The sequence below is a fragment of the Culex quinquefasciatus genome, chromosome 1 (assembly GCF_015732765.1).
Source record: "Culex quinquefasciatus strain JHB chromosome 1, VPISU_Cqui_1.0_pri_paternal, whole genome shotgun sequence".
Lineage (NCBI taxonomy): Eukaryota > Metazoa > Arthropoda > Insecta > Diptera > Culicidae > Culex > Culex quinquefasciatus.
The window spans coordinates 40462083-40481215 of NC_051861.1; the positions used below are offsets into that span (position 1 = coordinate 40462083).

Genomic DNA, 19133 nt, shown 5'->3' on the forward strand with positions numbered 1-19133 from the left:
TAAATATCACTTAAGTGGTCATAACCAGGGTAGGCAAATGGCAAAAAACCATCGCGAAGCCCTCGTTTGATTTATTACCTTCCAGTTACAGAATTCACTATAATGATGTATGAAGCAATTGTAGATTTTGAACAAACGGACAATTTTGTAGAACATTGTTTTGTTCCAAAGTGAATGCTGTTGACACTAGAGCGTAAACAATGTCTAAAAATGCCACCATCGGCGTCCCTCACTCGCGATGGTGAGGGGATTTTTGTTTACGCTCTAATGTCAACAGCATTCAGTTTAGAACAAAACAATGTTCTACAAAGTTGTTCATTAGTAAAATATCTACAAGTGCTCCATACATGATTATAGTAAATTCCTTAACTGGAAGAAAATAAATTTAAAAAGCTTTTTGGAGGCCCATCGGCAAATACCTTCCCTGGTCATAACTCGAGACAGGGTTGCCAGATCTTCAATGTTTGGACTCGTTGGAAAGGTCTTTCAATTACCTTACTAACGATGGGTCGGATGATGGATCCGGACATCGTGTACATGCATATAAATGAGATCCGGATATATATGAAAACACATTTTTATACATAACTTTTGAACTACTTATCGAAACTTTAAACAATTCAATAGCGATGTATGGGACCCTAAACCAAGTCGAATGCACCTGGTTTGGTCAAAATTGGTTCAGCCAGTGCTGAGAAAACTCAGTGAGAACTTTGGTCACATACATACATACACACACACATACACACACACAGACATTTTTTCAGTTTTCGATTCTGAGTTGATATGTATACATGAAGGTGGGTCTTGGAGCGTTTAATCAAAATTTCATTTTTAGAGCAGGATAATAGCCTTACCTCAGTGAGGAAGGCAAAACAGATGCTTTGCTTTTTTACCTGTGGAGGGCGCAATAGTAATCCAATTCTTATCATTACTCAGATGTAGAACCTTCAATAGTTTTAGAACATTTTTTCCAGCAAAGTTATTAGGTTTATGGTGACTATTTTGTTTTGAAAAAATAATGAAATCATCAACTTAAATCTATTTCTTTGAATTTCAATGGCTTAATTTGCACTTTTTAATATTAAACTTTTTAAAACATAACCAAAATTTAAGAATTCTGTGGTTGCCGTTTATTTTGGTTAAAAAATATTTCAAACATCTTATCTTATTTTGACATAACTCAATGAAACATGCCTTATTGCCACAATCTGGGCAAACAAGCATTAAATTTAATGCTGAGGAATCGGAGTTGACGTCAGAGCCTTGGCTGGAACCAAAGACGAAGTCGGTCGGGCATCTTTAGTTGAAGTTGTGGTTGGAGTCGGTAAAGAGCCTTTTTGAAGAGTTGGAATCAAAATCAGTTTAGTTATTATTTTCTGATATCTGAGATCTAACCTGGGAGGTAATCCAGAGCAGTTTTTTTCCTTATACCTGATGAAATTAAAAATTTATCATAGTGTTTAATCTTCTTTGAGAAAGTTTCCCAAAACCCTAAAAATTTTTCCTATTCTTGAGTTTATTAAAGGTTTTGATCCGGGGAACAGCGTTGTAGAACATTGCAAAGAAATATTAATCCATCTCGGAAAGATGCAGATCAATTTTAAAGGCACGTTTATTTTTTCCATAATAAAAAAAATATCCTGTATCTTTCCGGGATTTATTCCTAGTGCGTTGCAATGTTCTACAAAGTTGTTCCCCGGATCAAAACCTATAGAAAAAACGTTACTTAATCCACCTTTAGGCGGTTGGTGCCTTCCTCATGAGCATGAGCATGAGCATGAGCATGGTTGACTGCCAATGAGCTGCTACTCCGTTATTAACAGATCATCTGAAGTTAAGCAATGAATAAAAAATGATCAGTGGGAGCCAACCATCCGTTCACTGTTTAACCTCTGAAGATCCCTACTTTATTAGTCAATACCGGCGCCCTCCCAAGAAGTCTGCAGTTCAACGAAAGGGAGGAATGTTAGTCCGATAGTTGAAGTTGCAGACTCATCAAGCACACAGTTTTTGCTATATACTTGTTGATACCGCTTGAGACCGTTGAATCCACAGCATCTCCTTCAAGCATCACGTGATTATTATTTTTTGGGTTAGTAGGATAAGGTATTGGCTTTTCGATGCCTCCCGAGCTACGATGCTATGGGGAGGACTTTCATAACAGACCCGTCGGCGAGCCTTCCGAGCAACGATGCTATGGGAAGGTCTTTTTGTTTAACACACAAAGTCACTGACACACAATTATTTCACTCCACTATTAATTAATCCAAAATGTCAGGGCGACTTTCGATCATTATATAGAAATGGCTTTTTCACCATAAAAAATAAAACCTTAATCAAAAAATTATACACAACTGACCCGACGCCGTGCCATCCGATCAACGATGATATAGGAAGGGCTTTGAAAATCAAAAAAACAATTAATTAAGATCACAAAAAAATCACAAAAAACACCAATTACTCAACGAAAATTACGCTCAAGACACAAATAATTCAGTAAGTCATGCTATTATTCGATTACCACAATCACTCACCCCATACAAATAGCGACACAAAAGCACACAAAAAAATAACCTGCATAATCACGATTTCGCGTCCCCACTTCCAGCGCACCAATGATGCTATTATTCGATTACCACAATCACTCACCCCATACGAATCTTTAGGTGGTTGGTGCCTTCCTTTTTTTTGAAATTTAATATGTCTTTATTGAACATTCTTATAATAATTACATTTCTTTTACATGATAAGTGGTATGGCCTAATGCTCTTCATCTTTGTTGTGTTTTTCGTTTTATTATTAACTGATCACATTTATTTATTTGCTTCAAATTGTTTTACATTATTGCATTGAATTGAATACATTTGGGTAAAAAAGAAAAAAATCACTTTAACAACTAATCCTAACCTAAAACTAAAAAAATAAATCCATTGAAATATTCAAAACCACTAGAACGAGTAAACTACGAACTGTATTTTAAGATGAATGCTCCAAGAATTCTTACTTGTTCCTGGCGAGTTTTGCACCCACGCAGAGTTGTTGTCATCTCGATGAAAATGTTCAGAAGTTCTTGTGGTGAAAACAGGTCACTACTGCCTTCATCCGTTGATGTTGGTTGGTTTTCCCTCGGTTGCTGACTGAAGCCTGGAGGTGTTGTATGCTCTGCAACTCTTTGCCGCTGATTCAACGGCAATGGCTGCAGATTTGGAACCGCTCGAGTAGATCCTGCTCCTGGTGACGCCAAAGCAGGAAAATCCACGTCCGTGTATGCTGGTGGTGTTTTGCGACGATTTGGTTGGTGCCTCGTCGTCGCTTGCTGCCGAATTTTCACAAACTCAGCACGTATTGGGCAGCTTCGATTCTTGGTAGAATGGTCGCCGCCGCAATTGAAGCATTTCGCTTCGATGTTCTCGTTGATTGTTTCGCAAGTTTGAGTTTTGTGCTCACCTCCGCAGGTTGCACAACGACTCTTGATGAAACAGTTCCTTCCACCATGTCCAAACTGCAAGCTGTTCGAACATTGCGTCACGTCACGGTGCACTGGACGATAACGTTCCCAAGTCACGATGATGTTGAAAATTGCCCGAACTGCTTTCAGCTCAGACGGCGTTGTCGATCCTCTCTCGAGATGAACCAGGTACAGTTGATCACGATACTTGATGTCCTTGTTGTGTCTCGTCATCTTGAAGACTTCGATCACGTTCAACTTCAGAGTTTTGAGCTCTTCTTTCAGCACACTCACATCCATGTCGTACAGGCCTCGGAGGACCTGTTTCATGGGGCGTTTACCTGGATCGTCATGGCTGTAGTATTCAATCTTTGTGTTGTTCAGGAAATCCCGAACGTAGTTGTAATCCTTTCTGGTAGGTAGCAGAATTTTGAGTCCATCAGCACACAAGCGAATGGAAGCTCGTAAAGCACCAGATTTGATAAATCCAGTCAGCCACTTTCGCACCGAGTCCGATGACGATGTTTTCACAAGAATGGGTGGCAACTTTTCCAGTCGTTCAAATTCTTCCTTCTCGCTCACGTCCACAGGGAGGGTAGCGAACTGGTTTCCAGACAATTTTTGAGCGTCTTTGCTCAAACTGCCTGGCTTTGCAGGTAGCGCTTCGGCATTCTTTAGCTTCTTCAAATCTGCCGATCCTGCTGGAGAGGACCGCCTCTTTTTCTTGCCCTGAGGCATTTTTGCACTTTTTAAGCACTTTTCAGGAGCTAAAATCCAGGAGTACCTCACTGAATGATGGTCCACAAAGGAATCACTTGGTGCCTTCCTCATATTCATAAAGTCAATACATTCTGTAAAAATAGCAACATGTTTAACAAATCAACTTTATAACTCGTTTCTTTTGATAGGGTTCACAGACCTTGAATATTTCTGGCTCATCGTCAAGGTCTGATAAAAAACCTGTCCAACGATAGTACGCATGGATGATTCAGGCAATATTTCCATCACAATATCTGAAATCCGGCCTCCAAAAAGTGTATAAATAACACTTAAGTGCTAATAACTTTTGATAGGGTTGTCAGATCCTCGATGTTTTCGGCTAATTTGAATAGTATTTCAATTATCTAACTAACGACGTGTCGCATGATGGATCCGGACATCATTTTCATTGGAAATATCCGAGATCCGGCCTTCAAAAAGTGTATAAATAACACCTAAGTGCTAATAACTTTTAATAGGGTTGTCAGATCTTCAATGGACTCATTTAAAAGGTCTTTTTAATACCTTTCTGAAAATGTATAACATGATAGGTTTTCTTGCAATACCCACCCTTTTTACAATCTTCCGGACATTCGCCAAAAACGTTTTTTTAGCATAACTGTTGAAGTACTTAACTAAACTTGCTGATTTTAAATAGAGACCCATGGGACCCCAAGACGAATCGAATGAGACTAATACGGTCAAAATCCGTTCATTCAGTCTGGAGATAATCGAGTGACATTTTTTTTGTCCACCCACCTACACACATCTACACAGACATTTGCTCAGAACATGATTCTGAGTCGATATGTATACGTGAAGGTGGGTCTACGAGGTCAAACTAATAAGTACATTTTTCGAGTGATTTTATAGCCTTTCCTCAGTAAGGTGAGAAAGGCAAAACTCATAAATAGGAAAAAATGGTAGGGTTTTGGGAAACTTTCTTTAAGAAGAGGTAAAAAGTAAAACATTTTAAGAAGTTTCTTTCTAAATTTAGGTCAATGGTGGAAGCACTAAACATTAACCAAATGAGCTCAACATTTCAGGCTAGGTTCTGGGGCCATATTTCTCGAAAGTTTCGGTAGAGGTGATCGGATTGTGTCTATTTGATATATCCGTGAACCAATCTAGTAGCCATATTACACGTGACCAAGATCAAAATTTAATATTTATTTCTGAAATTTCAGTATGCATGTTACAAAAATATCTTTATTGAAACTTACAAAAAATGTGAAGTTTACGGAAATCATTCAACAAATATTTTTGAAGCCATTCTCGGCTGAAGCCAACGTTTTACCAAATTGTTACCAAAAATTAACCAGCCTATTGTCCGAGATCGTTTTGGCGTTCCGGTTACACCAAGAACCAGCGAGCCTCCTGATAAGTCCAGAAGGAACTCTTTTCGTGTTAAGGGGTTACATAGAAGTAGAAAATCACAAAATTTTATATTAAAGAATATTTGTAAATCCACTCAAAAGATGATTTTCAATCACTCCTAAAAGTTTCATGAAGATATTTCATTATTAAACTGAGTAACAGACGATTAAAGCTCAAAATTTTGCCATGCGCAAAGCGGACTGTAAAACTTTGTTAGTGTTTTTTCTCAAAACACCGAGTTGATTTACGGGTGCCACGATATCTCTAGATGGAATAGACCAAATTGGCTGAAATTTTAGGCGAAGACTCTCAAGACGTATCCGTCTGCATGACGAAGCTCGATTTTTAAATTTAGCTTTTTTTAAATCACAAAATTCAAAAAATGACTTGTTTTTAATATGAAAAACACAAAAATATTTTTATCTTTTTTTTAAATAAACTTTTTGAAACTCGGGCTTCGTTATGCACACGGAATCGGTTTAAATTTAACGATCTTCACCTAAATTTTGAGTCGATTTGGTCAAGACAGTGTGGAGATTTGTGGTTAGGTCGTTAGCTCAGTCCAGGTGCAGGAGTCGTCTCCCTGGGTCCTGTCTCGGTGGAGTCGCTGGTAGGCAGTTGGACTCACAATCCAAAGGTCGTCAGTTCGAATCCCGGGGTGGATGGAAGCTCAGGTGTAAAATAGGTTTGCAATTGCCTCAACAATCAAGCCTTCGGACACCTAGTTTCGAGTAGGAATCTCGCAATCGAGAACGCCAAGGCAATGCTGTAGAGCGAATGATTTGATTTTTTGATTTGAGTGTGGAGATATCGTGGCACCCGTTTTTTTGAAACTACTATCTTAAAATAGCTATATCTCGGCAATGATACAACCAAATATCTTCAAATTTGTTTTGTTAGTAGGAGAAAATGTATTTTTTAATGCCCTAATAACAGAAATTAAAAAAAGTTGAAGTGTGTGCTCATACCAACCTCTGACTTTTAAAATGATTTACATGTATGTAACCTCTTAAAGGCCACATTGTGTTATTTAATAAGTTTGTTTGACCCCTTCGTACAAATCTAGAACAAATGTTTGCTGGAGAGAGGGAAATGTGGGGGTGTACGGCCCCCGTCAGGCCTCCTCATGGTAACTCCAGTGGCTATGACTTATATATAAGCCAAGTATTGCCCCTTTTACCCTAGCCAAACCACCGAAGAAAGCCGGATTTTCATTGTTCGTGTTAAAATATGCAATACCTGGTGGCATGACATGATGACGCATGATACAGCCCGCCCCTGGTCGATATGCTGCGGCCGTGTCTGCTCGTGTGGCGACTAACCGACTTTTGTAACAATCGCCATCACCAGCGGCGGCGTCGGCCTTTTATTCATCTTCCGATGTTTACGCTGCGTCAATATGACCCGGGGCACTTTTGTGACTTGCGAAAATTACGTCATAAAGAAAGTCAGCACAGCGCGGACAGCAAGAGTAGGTAAGTGAATCAGTCACGGCAGTTTGCAATTTTGGCAGATCGTCACAGATGATGCGGTGGGGTGAACGAGTTTCAGGGAATATTTTTATGTATTTATAATTTTTGTACTGTTTTTAAGTAAAAGTAGTGTACTAAATAGGGAAATTGAAATATGGATGAAAAGACACACAATCAAGAAATTGAAAAATATTAAGTTAATTTTCGTAGTTTTTTGATTATTTTTCTATCTGAGTTGTTGTAAGTTAACATCAATGCATGGCAGACATAAACAATTATCGTGTATGTAAAACAGTTATTTTCGGTACCGAATAATCATAAAGAGGGAATGATACAGTTATTAACGTTAAGTTTCGTCAACCATTAACGTGTAATTTGTCTGGTCAAGCAAACGAACCAATTAGGGAGCATAGGCACATGCGGTTCCGGATTTCCGAGCGCATTTTTCAACATCGCTAAATTACAGATCTCCAAATGAGATCTACCTTCCCTCACCGATCCCAATATCAACTAATTGAAGCACGACGAAAAAAAAGAAAATCTCAGCGCCCTCCACACAAGTCAGCTGAGGCATGTTAGTGCTTAATCTGGTGCATATTTTTGCTGCAACTCTTTGCCGCTGCTCTGATATGTCACGCATCAGCACGTGATCGAGATGATGATCCCGATAGTGGCCAAACCAAGTGAGGACGAAAGTGAATCCGGTCGGCGAGTAGCAAAAAAAAAAAGTTTCACCGGGGTAGATAATGACTTTACTAACGAATAAAAAAAGCTACAATTTTACATCGCAGAAATATCACGTCCAAGTAAAGGCAATTGACAAATTTGATGGATTACCACTTTTGAACTTTTCGATGGTCGTTGATGGAAGGAATCAAGTGGAGTGCATCGCTTGGGATCGAAAATTGCCCCAGGGTTGTGATGATTGATCGAGTGGTAATTGCACTAACTAGTATAATACCTGATGAAAAGCATTGTGCAGCCGGAATGAAAACAAAGCTTTTGATATTGGCAAAACAAATATCTCGCTATAATATGACTTAAAATTGAGAAAAAAAAGGTTTTAAAGTATTACTTACCAAGCTTCATACATGAGCGGATGTAATGTTCATAAAAATTCAAAACAATCAGCAATAACAAATTTACAAGGTAATTTAGTTGAGGTATTGTGCAACAGAATTGCGATATCACAGGTGGGTAATTCTCCGCCAACTCACACAGCAGTTGCCCCGACCCCTCTTCGATTTACGTGAAACTTTGTCCTAAGGGGTAACTTTTGTCCCTGATCACGAATCCGAGGTCCAGTTTTTGATATCTCGTGACGGAGGGGCGGTACGACCCCTTTCATTTTTGAACATGCGAAAAAAGAGGTCTTTTTCAATAATTTGCAGCCTGAAACGGTGATGAGATAGAAATTTGGTGTCAAAGGGACTTTTATGTAAAATTAGACGCCCGATTTGATGGCGTACTCAGAATTCCAAAAACGTATTTTCATCGAAAAAACACTAAAAAGTTTTAAAAATTCTCCCATTTTCCGTTACTCGACTTTAAAAAATTTTGGAACAAGTCATTTTATGGGAAATTAAATGTACTTTTCGAATCTACATTGACCCAGAAGGGTAATTTTTTCATTTAGAACAAAATTTTTCATTTTAAAATTTCGTGTTTTTCTAACATTGCAAGGTAATTTTTTAGAGTGTAACAATTTTCTACAAAGTTGTAAAGCAGACATTTACAAAAATTTTGATATGTAGACATAAGGGGTTTGCTCATAAACATCACGAGTTAGCGCGATTTTACGAAAAAAAGTTTTGAAAAGGTTGTTCGTCATCGATCATAGCCGTTCATGGTCACCCGCGACAGACACGGACGACGAAATTAAGAGAAACGCAAAAAGTAACTTTTTCAAAACTTTTTTTGTAAAATCGCGATAACTCGTGATGTTTATGAGCAAACCCCTTATGTCTATATATCAATTTTTTGTAATTGTCTGCTCTACAACTTTGTAGAACATTGTTATACTCTAAAAAATTACCCTGCAAAGTTAGAAAAAACACGAAATTTTAAAATGAAAAATTTTGTTCTAAATGAAAAAATGACCCTTCTGGGTCAATGTAGATTCGAAAAGTACATTCAATTTCCCATAAAATGACATTTTCCAAAATTTTTTACAGTTAAGTAACGGAAAATGGAAGAATTTTTAAAACTTTTTTAGTGTGTTTTTCGATGAAAAATACGTTTTTTCGGAATTCTGAGTACGCTATTAAATCAGGCGTCTTATTTTATATAAAAGTCCCTTTGACACAAAATTTTTATTTCATCACCGTTTCAGGCTGCAAATTATTGAAAAACACCTCTTTTTTCGCATGTTCAAAAATGGAAGGGGTCGTACCGTCCCTCCGTCACGAGATATCAAAAACGGACCTCGGATCCGTGATCAGGGACAAAAGTTACCCCTAAGGACAAAGTTTCACGCAAATCGAAGAGGGGTCGGAGCAACTTTTCCCGATTTCGTGTGAGTTGGTAGAGAATTACCCAGGTAAATAAGTGAAAAGTTGTTTTTCTCCATACATTTTGTAGTTTTTTTTCCACAAAAACTTCAAGTAATTAGAGGGAAGGATTCCCGTGATCAGAATTAGCTCAAATTTGGAATTTAGTATAGTGATGGGCCAATCTTTGATTTCAGGGGATAGCCCCGAGGAGCCCGTGTTTGGACCACCCTTATGTCAAAAAAATCAAATTATTCGCTCTACAGCATTGCCTTGGCGTTCTCGATTACGAGATTCCTACTCGAAACTAGGTGTTCGAAGGCTTGATTTTTGAGGCAATTGCAAACCTCTTTTTACACCTTAGCTTCCATCCACCCCGGGATTCGAACTGACGACCTTTGGATTGTTAGTCCAACTGCCTACCAGCGACTCCACCGAGGCAGGACCCAGGGAGACGACTCCTACACCTGGTTTGAGCTATTGACCTAACCTCTTGGTCATACCGGGGCCAACATTTACTTCCCCGTCCGACGGAAGGCGTGATCAGGTAAATCTTGTCTCGAAAAATGCCACCGGGACCTTCTAGGATCGAACCCAGGCCAACTGGGTGAGAGGCAACCACGCTTACCCCTACACCACGATTCCCGGCGACACAAAATAGATTGCAAAATTAAAAACAGCAACAAGGCATAAAGAATGACTGAAGTTTATGGAATAGGCCGAGAGCTACCAGTAAAAGCAAATGCTTAATAAAATAAATGCAAATAAAAATAGAGAAGTAAAATTTTCGTAAAACAAAACTTGCCCTCTCTTTATAAGCGTAAAAGTATTTTTTTATGAAGATTCTTCCATCGCAGGAGGTCATTCATAAACAAAGCTTCGACAAAGTTATTTGCAAAGATTTTTGCTAAACCTTGCTTACGATATGATGAGCCTTATTTGAAAAAAAATAATACTATCTGTCCTCTAGGTGAATTATTCATCAACCCGATTTATCAAAATATCGCGAAGCGGCCTCAATTTTGAACTGTCAAAGGAGAACCAATTTACTGTTCGCAAAATGCTATCAAGAAGTAGCAAGTATTGTAATCGATCAATAATTGGTTTGGTCAGGAATAAAAAAAAATCGATGGCGTCGAGCTTTGAGCTTTGATCTTAAGAAGAGGGTAGAAATCGAGATTGGCATAATTCGTCGCTAAAATTTCAATAAGCTATATCTCACGCAAAGCCTATGTTTATTACGCTTTTTGAAATGATAGCGACGAATTTTCAATAACTGTGAATGACTCCTGCGACATAAGATTCATAATCTCGGAACTTCCATTCGGGTGTTCTTATGATTCATAAAATTCCACCCACTTTTGAATCAATTTTTCAGCACATGGAACACGAAAAAGGCCTCTTTTGGCCACTCATCGTTTAGTCTACGAACAAAAAACGCGCGAAGCACTCAATTTTTCAGCGAAAAGTCTAACATCAACAGATCCAAAATGTTTCAAAACAGTTCAATTCAGAAGCAAAAAATATGTCAGGCTTGAGCTTGAACATAGGTTTTTATTTTGTTTATGTTTACAGCTATAGGGCAGTTGTAGTAGTGTGGAGCAGTGGGGAGCATTCGAAGATCACGTTACGCATTCTGTCTTTTCAGCACCCAGCTAAAAACATTCTCGAAGAAACCAAATCTATTTAATGTTGTTTGCACGTTTGTTATTGACCTTTTTCCCCTCTGATTTTCAGACAAACAAACAATGGAAATTTGGAAATTTTTCACTGATTTCAAATTACTTTATCTTACCAACTGTAAATTTTAATGTTGTTGAATTTCAAAAAAAAAACAATTTTAAAGTATTGTTCTTCTGTTTATTTATGGATTTTATCTGTGAAACTTTGGTTTTCCCTTTTGAACATTATTTGGCATCAAGATAAGTATTACTTTTCGATGCAAGTACAGAAAATTTAACTTAATAAAAACTTAAAAATAGTATTTTCTGTAACAAGCAGCATAAAAATAAATATTATTTGTCAGCACGAGTCTTCAATTTTTCCAACGAGATTTACCGAGGTGCATAAATACGACGAGTGCTGAAAATATCAATACTTAAATTTTTTTTTTCTTAAATCGCTTACAACATTTTTGGATTGAGTTCTACAGCTTTAGCATCTTCGACAAAGTTGTAGAACATAAAATTTCCAATAAGAATTTTACTTTTGAGAATATTTGGATGTAAGAAGAGCGCCCTGCAGCCAAACCCGTAGGAAAATTGTGTTTTCATACATTTTTTTTCGATTTTTCCCATACAAACTTCACCCTCGAGTATCAATGGGAAAATGTTGACCAATTTTAATCATATTTGGCCCAGAGTCCTAAAATAGCTAAGGGAACAATATTAAGCTTGTGGAGCGAGGTTTTGAAATAAGTTGAAAAAACAGTGCTGAAATGTTCAACTTTTTTTGGCTCCTTAGTCGAAAAAACAAGTAAGCTGGCCATACTATTGGACTGCACGCAATTCCGAAATACATCCTTTGAATGGAATTTTAAGTTAGTTGTCTATGTGTTTAGTCAACTCACCGATAAAATCAAAACAATACTGAAAAAAATAACTTTTCGACCCATTTCAGTGCTGAAAGGAGGAACTTTTCAGCACTTATATCGAAAAGTATAACTTTTCGATTTTTTTACTTTTAGTAGCGAAAAGTAGACTTTTTCGTCATGCGAGATTGACAGGAATAACTATCAGTTTCACAACGGAACTGCAAAAAAAAGTTTTGCAATGGGCTGCATGCAAAATTTTTGATTTTACAAAAAAACATAGACAAACATGAACTGCCCCTTTTTTAGATTCTAAGATTAGTGTTGAATTGTTGAACTTTTCGGTACTGTTTCTAAAAATTGCTGAAACCTTGTGGCACTCTTAAAACTGCAGTAATAGAAGGTTATGCAACGAGTTGCAAAATGAAGACTTTTTCAGCACGAGTCGTACGTTTTCCAATCAAGGCTGTGTCAAGTTGGATAATTAATACGCATAAAAAGTGCAATTTTTAGATAACTGCTTTTAAGTAAGACGCAGTATTGACGTTCTTTCAAATTCTACACATGAACTCACACATGTAAAGACGCAAATTTTTGTTTTCAAATCGAATCATCTCAGCGTTTTTATTCTCAACTCTTCATTCGAAACAGCATAATGACTATTGACTCTCATACATTTTAAATACAAGTTTTCGTTTTGTTTGTTTGTTTCACTCACTTTACATTTACACACACAAGCCGATGTCAAAATCAAATTAAATTAAGCAATAATCTATACAGTCGAATTTTTTTGCGCGTGTGCTGGCTGTTGCATGGTTGTGGTTTGTGTGGCGTGCGGTGGCTGGGTTTTATGCGTTTAAACTACTTCGAGTTATCGCGGGGGGTTTTTTAATAAATTAAATAAATTAATTACACGTGTTCGATCATTTTCTTGTTTTTTTTCTTCTTACTCTCTCTTACACTCTCGTTTTGTTCTCTCCCGGTATCTCGCTCGCGGTTTTGTTTTGCAAATAAATTACTAAACACTAATAAAACACTACTTAAAGGGGAAGGTACTCAGGGCGAGTAGTGAAAATTAAGGGGGGCAGTTGTTTACCTAATAAAGATTTTTGTTGTTGCGAAAAGTCGAGCGCCACCATGTTTCCGTTTCTGGTTGTGTGTTTGTGGTGCAAATTCTAGCAACTTTCTCGCGGTGCGTGTGACGTGTATGTACAAATTACGCGGTGGCTTACCTATCGTTGTGCAAGCCTTGGTCCTGTACCGTGTCCCGTGATTGTTTTTGTTTTTGACAGTTGGGCGCGCGCACCAAAGTGGTGGAGGGGAAGAGGTGTGGTGTGTATAGAGAAAGAGGCGGTGATTAGCCGGTGCTGTCGTGTGTGGTGAGAAACCGATTAGAGGGGTAATTTGTGTGGTGGGTTTTGTGAAGAAGATGCTGTGGCGCGACGGGGTTCGGACTAGACGTAGACTCGTCAACGATGGGCGCGGGGTGGGTGTCTCGCTTTCTGACTCGGTTCGCGGTTCGTGAAATTGGTTGTTGGTTAGAGACTAAAGACTAGAGATGCGCAAGGGGCGCGGAAGGAGGTTGGGTGGGGCTTTTGGGGGTCCCACCGACAGGTGTGCAAAGTGGTAGACAGTGGTACAGACTAGCTAGAATTAGTGGATAGTTTGGGGGGCTGGGGGGAGGTGGATAGTTCCTAACCTAATATGGTTTCGTTGCGTTTCGAGCGGGCTTTACGCCTTCGGGGCCTGGGCGCTGTAAGCGAGGTCCTGGGCGGTGTCGTAGCTACGAGCGTACGGGTACTGGGCATTGCCCTGGGACCATCCGCTAGCTCCAGCTCCCGACGACCAGCCCTGGCCGCCAGCTGCGGCTCCAGCTCCAGCAAGGGCTCCAGCTCCGAGGGCACCAGCGGCGGCACCTCCGACGGCCTTGGACAGCAGACCCAGAGTGCTGGCTCCTTCAACGGCACCTCCCAGGAATTTCTTGACGGCAAGGACGACAGCCAGGACCAGAGCGATCTTCGACACAACCAGAGCCTTGATGGCCAGCAGAGCGACTCCTCCGAGGAGCAGGGGCAGCAGAGCGAACAGCTTGCCTCCGATAGCCAGAACCAGCGGGCCCAGGATCTTCTTCAGCTTCTTGCCTGCAAGTACAGAGAGTGCGTGCGTGCGTGCCAGCGAGGGAAAGGTAGAGATAGAAAAGGTGTGCCACCCCGAGTAGAATCACGTGTGTGTGTTCAAGAATTGTGCCAAGGTGAAGTTCGGCTGTTAGTAGTTGGGTTAACTGCGCGATACGGACCTTTCTTCAGCAGTCTACCTTCCTCGATGGAGCGGGCAATGGTTTCGGTGGCTTCCTCCGGCAGCTTGAACTGGATCGAGCGGGCAGTGAACAGACGCTTGGCGGACTCGATGGCCATATCGAACAGGGCATCTCCCTTCTCCTCTCCAGCCGGCAGCGAGCTCACGATTTCGTTCTCCGACACGGACTTGCCCATGCGGTCAACAGGGGCACTCGGGTCTCTGCAAAATGACGTAAATTGGTCAAATAAGTTCGAAGCTTTCGTCACTTTGAATGAAATCGCTTAGCAAGTGATGCAAAAATCGCCATTATTTAATACTCAGACACAATAACCTTGAATCATGCCAGCTCAATGTTAATCAACAGTCAGGTAACGTAACGATTTTGACAGTGTCGCTTACGTCTCATTTCCCCAAAAAACAACAAAAAATAGCCGCGAAACCGAGCTTCAAAAAGCGGTTCCCGCAAAACTTTCCACCCATTCAGAACCGGTTTCCCAACTCTTTCTCCACACCCAAGCGCAAAAAGTGGGTTATCAGGCACCCCCGAATTCTAGTTTCCACCATCGGCCGCCGGCAATTATCGCGCATTTGCGCGGGTGTGGGTTGTGAAAATTTGTCGAAAAACAGCACAATACCAACTTCCCCCTCACCCATCTTTTCTTTTCGTTGAGGGGGAAGCGGCGGTGGCAAGTCCAGCTAGTCTCCAGCTTTGATGTGGGTCAGTGGCAGTGGCCAGCCATCAATTAGAGTGCTGCCACGGCCTCGAAAAATCGGCCAACTCTGATGGATTTGCGTATTATTATGCTAGCGTGCTTTCGGGAAAGTCGGGTTTTTTTGCTAGTTCTTTTTTTACGAGGGGATAATTGAATCAAACGGCGTCGGGATTCGTGAGCAGCGAAGAAAGGGGAAGAAGAACGGGCACGTGCCCGATAAGTGCTGGTTTAAGGGGCACGTGGAGAGAATTTTGAAGGGGCTTGTGGGCTGGAATTTGTGGAACGAGTTCCATTTGAAGGTGCGGTTGATCTTATTTTGAATTTGAAGTATTCTGGAAATTACAATTTTAGGACCGAAATTCAGTCGTTGACGATTGATTAACTCTTCTTGAAAATGCCGAGTCTGTTAAATTTCCGCAGATGAGAAAACGCAGCTGAGGAAATTTAATTTTGAACACGTAATTCTACGAATGAAACTTCAGTGAGTAACTAGCAGATAAATTAAAAGTTCGTCACTTGTGACCGTTGAAATTTGTCATAGATGTTTCTATTCAATAGTTAAAATAAGGACTTAAAACATCTTCATAGACTGTTAAATTAGCAGGTTCGTTGTTCGAGGCAGTTGAAGTCTCCGAACAGGAATCGTTGTAGAAAAACACATAACTTTAAGATTAAATGTTATAAAAAGCTTTTTTGTCGCACGAGGCATTTCAATCTACCAACTTAAATTTGAGCAGAAAAAGTTGACGTTCAAACAAACTGACAGTTTAGTAGAAAAGCTCTTTGAGATAAAGAATTTAAAGAAATTCATTCTCTAGCGTTAAACAAAAATTTCAACGCCAGTTAAATTGGAAGGCTCGTTACTTCATGCCGTTGAAGTCTCCAAATGAAAAATCACTTTTAAACTCATAAAACCAGTAAAATTAGGTAAAATCAATCAGTTCTAAAATCATGAACAGTTTTATGCAAAACAAACCAAAGCGTTTAAATCACTGGGGTTCGTCGCTCGCTCAAGTCTTCGGGCACAAAAAGCGCCATTCAAAGTTCACCGCAAAGCCGTTATCGCGCTCAACATAATTACGATTCCGGGCTGCTCGCTTCCGGCCCTCGGCCAACGACGTCTGGATCAGATAACCCGCCGTGGGAGGATTTCCACACGTGTGAAGAAGCACTTTGAAAGGGTTCGTCGTTTTTTTTTCCCCACCAGAGTTGAGTAATTGCAACCGATTGTCTTTTGAATTACTTTTTTGTTGCGTTGCATAACACTTTCTTCACTTGCGATTTCATTGTCTTTTGAGATCTTGAAACAAAAAAATTCACCTCATGAAGGTTACACCGGGCACGATTTCAATGTTGTTGGCACGGGCAGCACGGTTCAGGGCGGTAATTCCTTTCACCGCGAAGCAGGTTCCCATTTCGTCGGCGTCGAGGCAGCTGCCAAAGTACTTGAGCGCCATCTGGAGCCCGTTTCCGGCGTTCGAGGATTCCTCAGCCGGGGCTGGGGCGGCCATGGCACAGGCCACTAGCACTGCGGTCACGATAAACACTTTCATGATTATTCTTGTTTTGTTTGTTGCTTGCGCTGTTCCTTGATCACTTCACAGAACGTTCACGTTCTAGGACTGAAAGTCTCTTTAGAAGAACTGGCACTTGGCACTGACACACTGGGCTCGATGAGCTGCTCCTGCTGCGTCTCTTGAGAGTTCGTTATACTTCAACGATCGTTAATGAATTGTACCCTATCTCAATCGTGTAACCCTTATATAGCACCAACAAAAAATTGCTTCTTTAAACAACGAGATGATGATAAATTGTAATACCAAGATATTATGTTAAATAATTTTTATATCGACAAACACGCCCGAACGGCCGCCGAAGGCCGCCCGAACGCCCGAGCGCGAGACGAGAAAGGAAAGCATCTCTCCGGTCTCACTCTCTTCGTCGTCGTCGTCGTCGGCGGCGGCTCGCCGACGGCCTTGCATCGCGCAGAGATCAGAGCATCTCACCACACACCTGCACAACGATCACCCGATCTCGGCCCGATCGCCCGTTGCTCTTCTCTCGGAGCAAGAGATCAGCTCTCGCACACCATCAACAGTGCGAGGCCGAGAGAAAGTGAGAAGAAATGCCGCGCCTCTCCTAGCGCTCTCGACGACCGCAGCCCAGCATTGTGTTACGTTCCCGCGGACATGACCTGGTCCCCCCCGGAGCCTGGCACGCACCGTCGAAGATCGATTGTGTAAGAGTTGTGCGGTGGAGGAGACGCCCATTGGTGGCAGCAGCAGCATCCGTCGTGGGGACATCTTCTTTTTTTTAGTCTTCCCTTATTAGTATTTGAGTGAATCTTTCGAAAGATCCTGCTTGCTAAAAAAAGATGGTATTGTGTGAGGAAACGCGGATGCGACAAGTAACGCGCACGCACACACACACACAAATGTCACATTGCTAAATCATCACATAAATGTTAATTTTAGAAAGATATGGCCCTGATATTTTGTGCGGAGAAAATGGACCATCGGCAGATGAGCGCATGCTGTGTTGGGTGAGGTAAAAGCGGATCTTTCGCTACGCAAATCCTGGCGACTACGGTTGTCATGAGGTGATAAGAGGATTGGTCGCGACGCGGTTATGAATGAAACTTGTGAAATTTTAAAAGTTTTGCTCATTATGACTTGATTAAGCTACGAAAAAAATTTCCTTATAAAAATTTACAAAAAAAAAACAGATTACATTGTTTTTGTTACCGTCAACCGGGTAGAATTGAGATAGCTGTTTTGGCCAGGCTCGTGAGCAATATTTTGACAGTTATGATTGATTTCGGTTAGAACAGGTACAGATCTATTAAATGAGTGCATCAATTTTGCTGTCCCTAATCAGACAGTAGTCCCGATTCACTTTTGTTGACGTTATTGTTGTATGCTGTAATAATAAAAAAGCAGATATTTAAACCATTCCTAAAAATAATTTATGAAGCTTTTACCTAATTTTATGTGAGGTCAACTTTAAACTTATCTCAACTAAAGCCTGGTCTTTGTCCAAAATTGCTGTTGTTAAATTCGGCAATATCTCAAAATGTACTTGAAAGTTGATCATTGTTTAAAAATTGTATTTCAAACATTTTCGGGATATCTGCTGAAAAAATTAATCATCAAAACATTACTATTCAACAATCTGATTATTTTGTCCGGTTTTACGTAGTTGCCAATTCTAAATTCTTTAAACTGAATGTCGAGTATGATTGTATTAAGGTTAAGCGATAAAACTAGGATAAGTCACGATTTCGTGGACAACGTGATAGTCGTGAAATTTGGACATTTTCGTGACAGCCCATGAAATTTTAAAAATCTTTAACCCGAGCATGGGTAAATAACAAGGGAAATGCGTAATAATACCTTTCTCTGGTATCAATACCAATTTTTGGTATCCTGGACCCTTTAAAATTTGTCTTAAGGATTATGCAAGAGCAAAATGTGCTATCATACCAATTTAAGGTATTGTTTTGATATAGCAAAATTGCAGAATTTGTCAATGGTCGAACACCACATTTTGGTATTCTTTTGATATTACAGTGTTTTATCAAATTCCTCTGAAACTATGGGAAAATTTTGACAAATTTTGACAAAATAATAAATTTTGCGCTAAAATGGTGTCTCAAAAAGAATGCTTTCATTGAAAACCGGAAATTTCAAACTTGATTTTAAACATTTTTGATATACCCCCTAAAGAAATGACTTGAAATTGTGGAAAATTTTCTAAGATAGGATGGCACATTTTTGTATTATTTTGGTATTATAGTGTTTCATCAAATTCTTCTGAAATTATGGGAATTCTTTTTATAAATTTTGATGAGATGATTAATTTTGCGCTAAAATGACTTGAAACCCAAAAATGTTTAAGCTGATTTTAATTTTTTTTATATACTCACTAAGATTATTAAAAAAAATTGAAATTTCTCCAAGTTGGGATAACTAAATACTTTGAAAAACGAGTAAATCGACAGATTATTGAATTTTGGTGAATTTCAATCCAGTTTCATTTTAATAA

General features: G+C 39.8%; 1 protein-coding gene across 1 annotated transcript; it reads right to left on the minus strand.

Annotated features, from left to right (window-relative positions):
- Positions 1-12776: 12776 nt before the first annotated feature.
- Positions 12777-16848, minus strand: LOC6042443. Its single transcript, XM_001851508.2, has 3 exons — positions 16410-16848; positions 14375-14595; positions 12777-14219 (listed from the first exon to the last, which is right to left on the minus strand). The coding sequence occupies exons 1-3, from the start codon at positions 16640-16642 to the stop codon at positions 13810-13812; spliced, it is 864 nt and encodes a 287-aa protein (XP_001851560.2). The 5' UTR covers positions 16643-16848; the 3' UTR covers positions 12777-13809.
- Positions 16849-19133: the final 2285 nt, after the last annotated feature.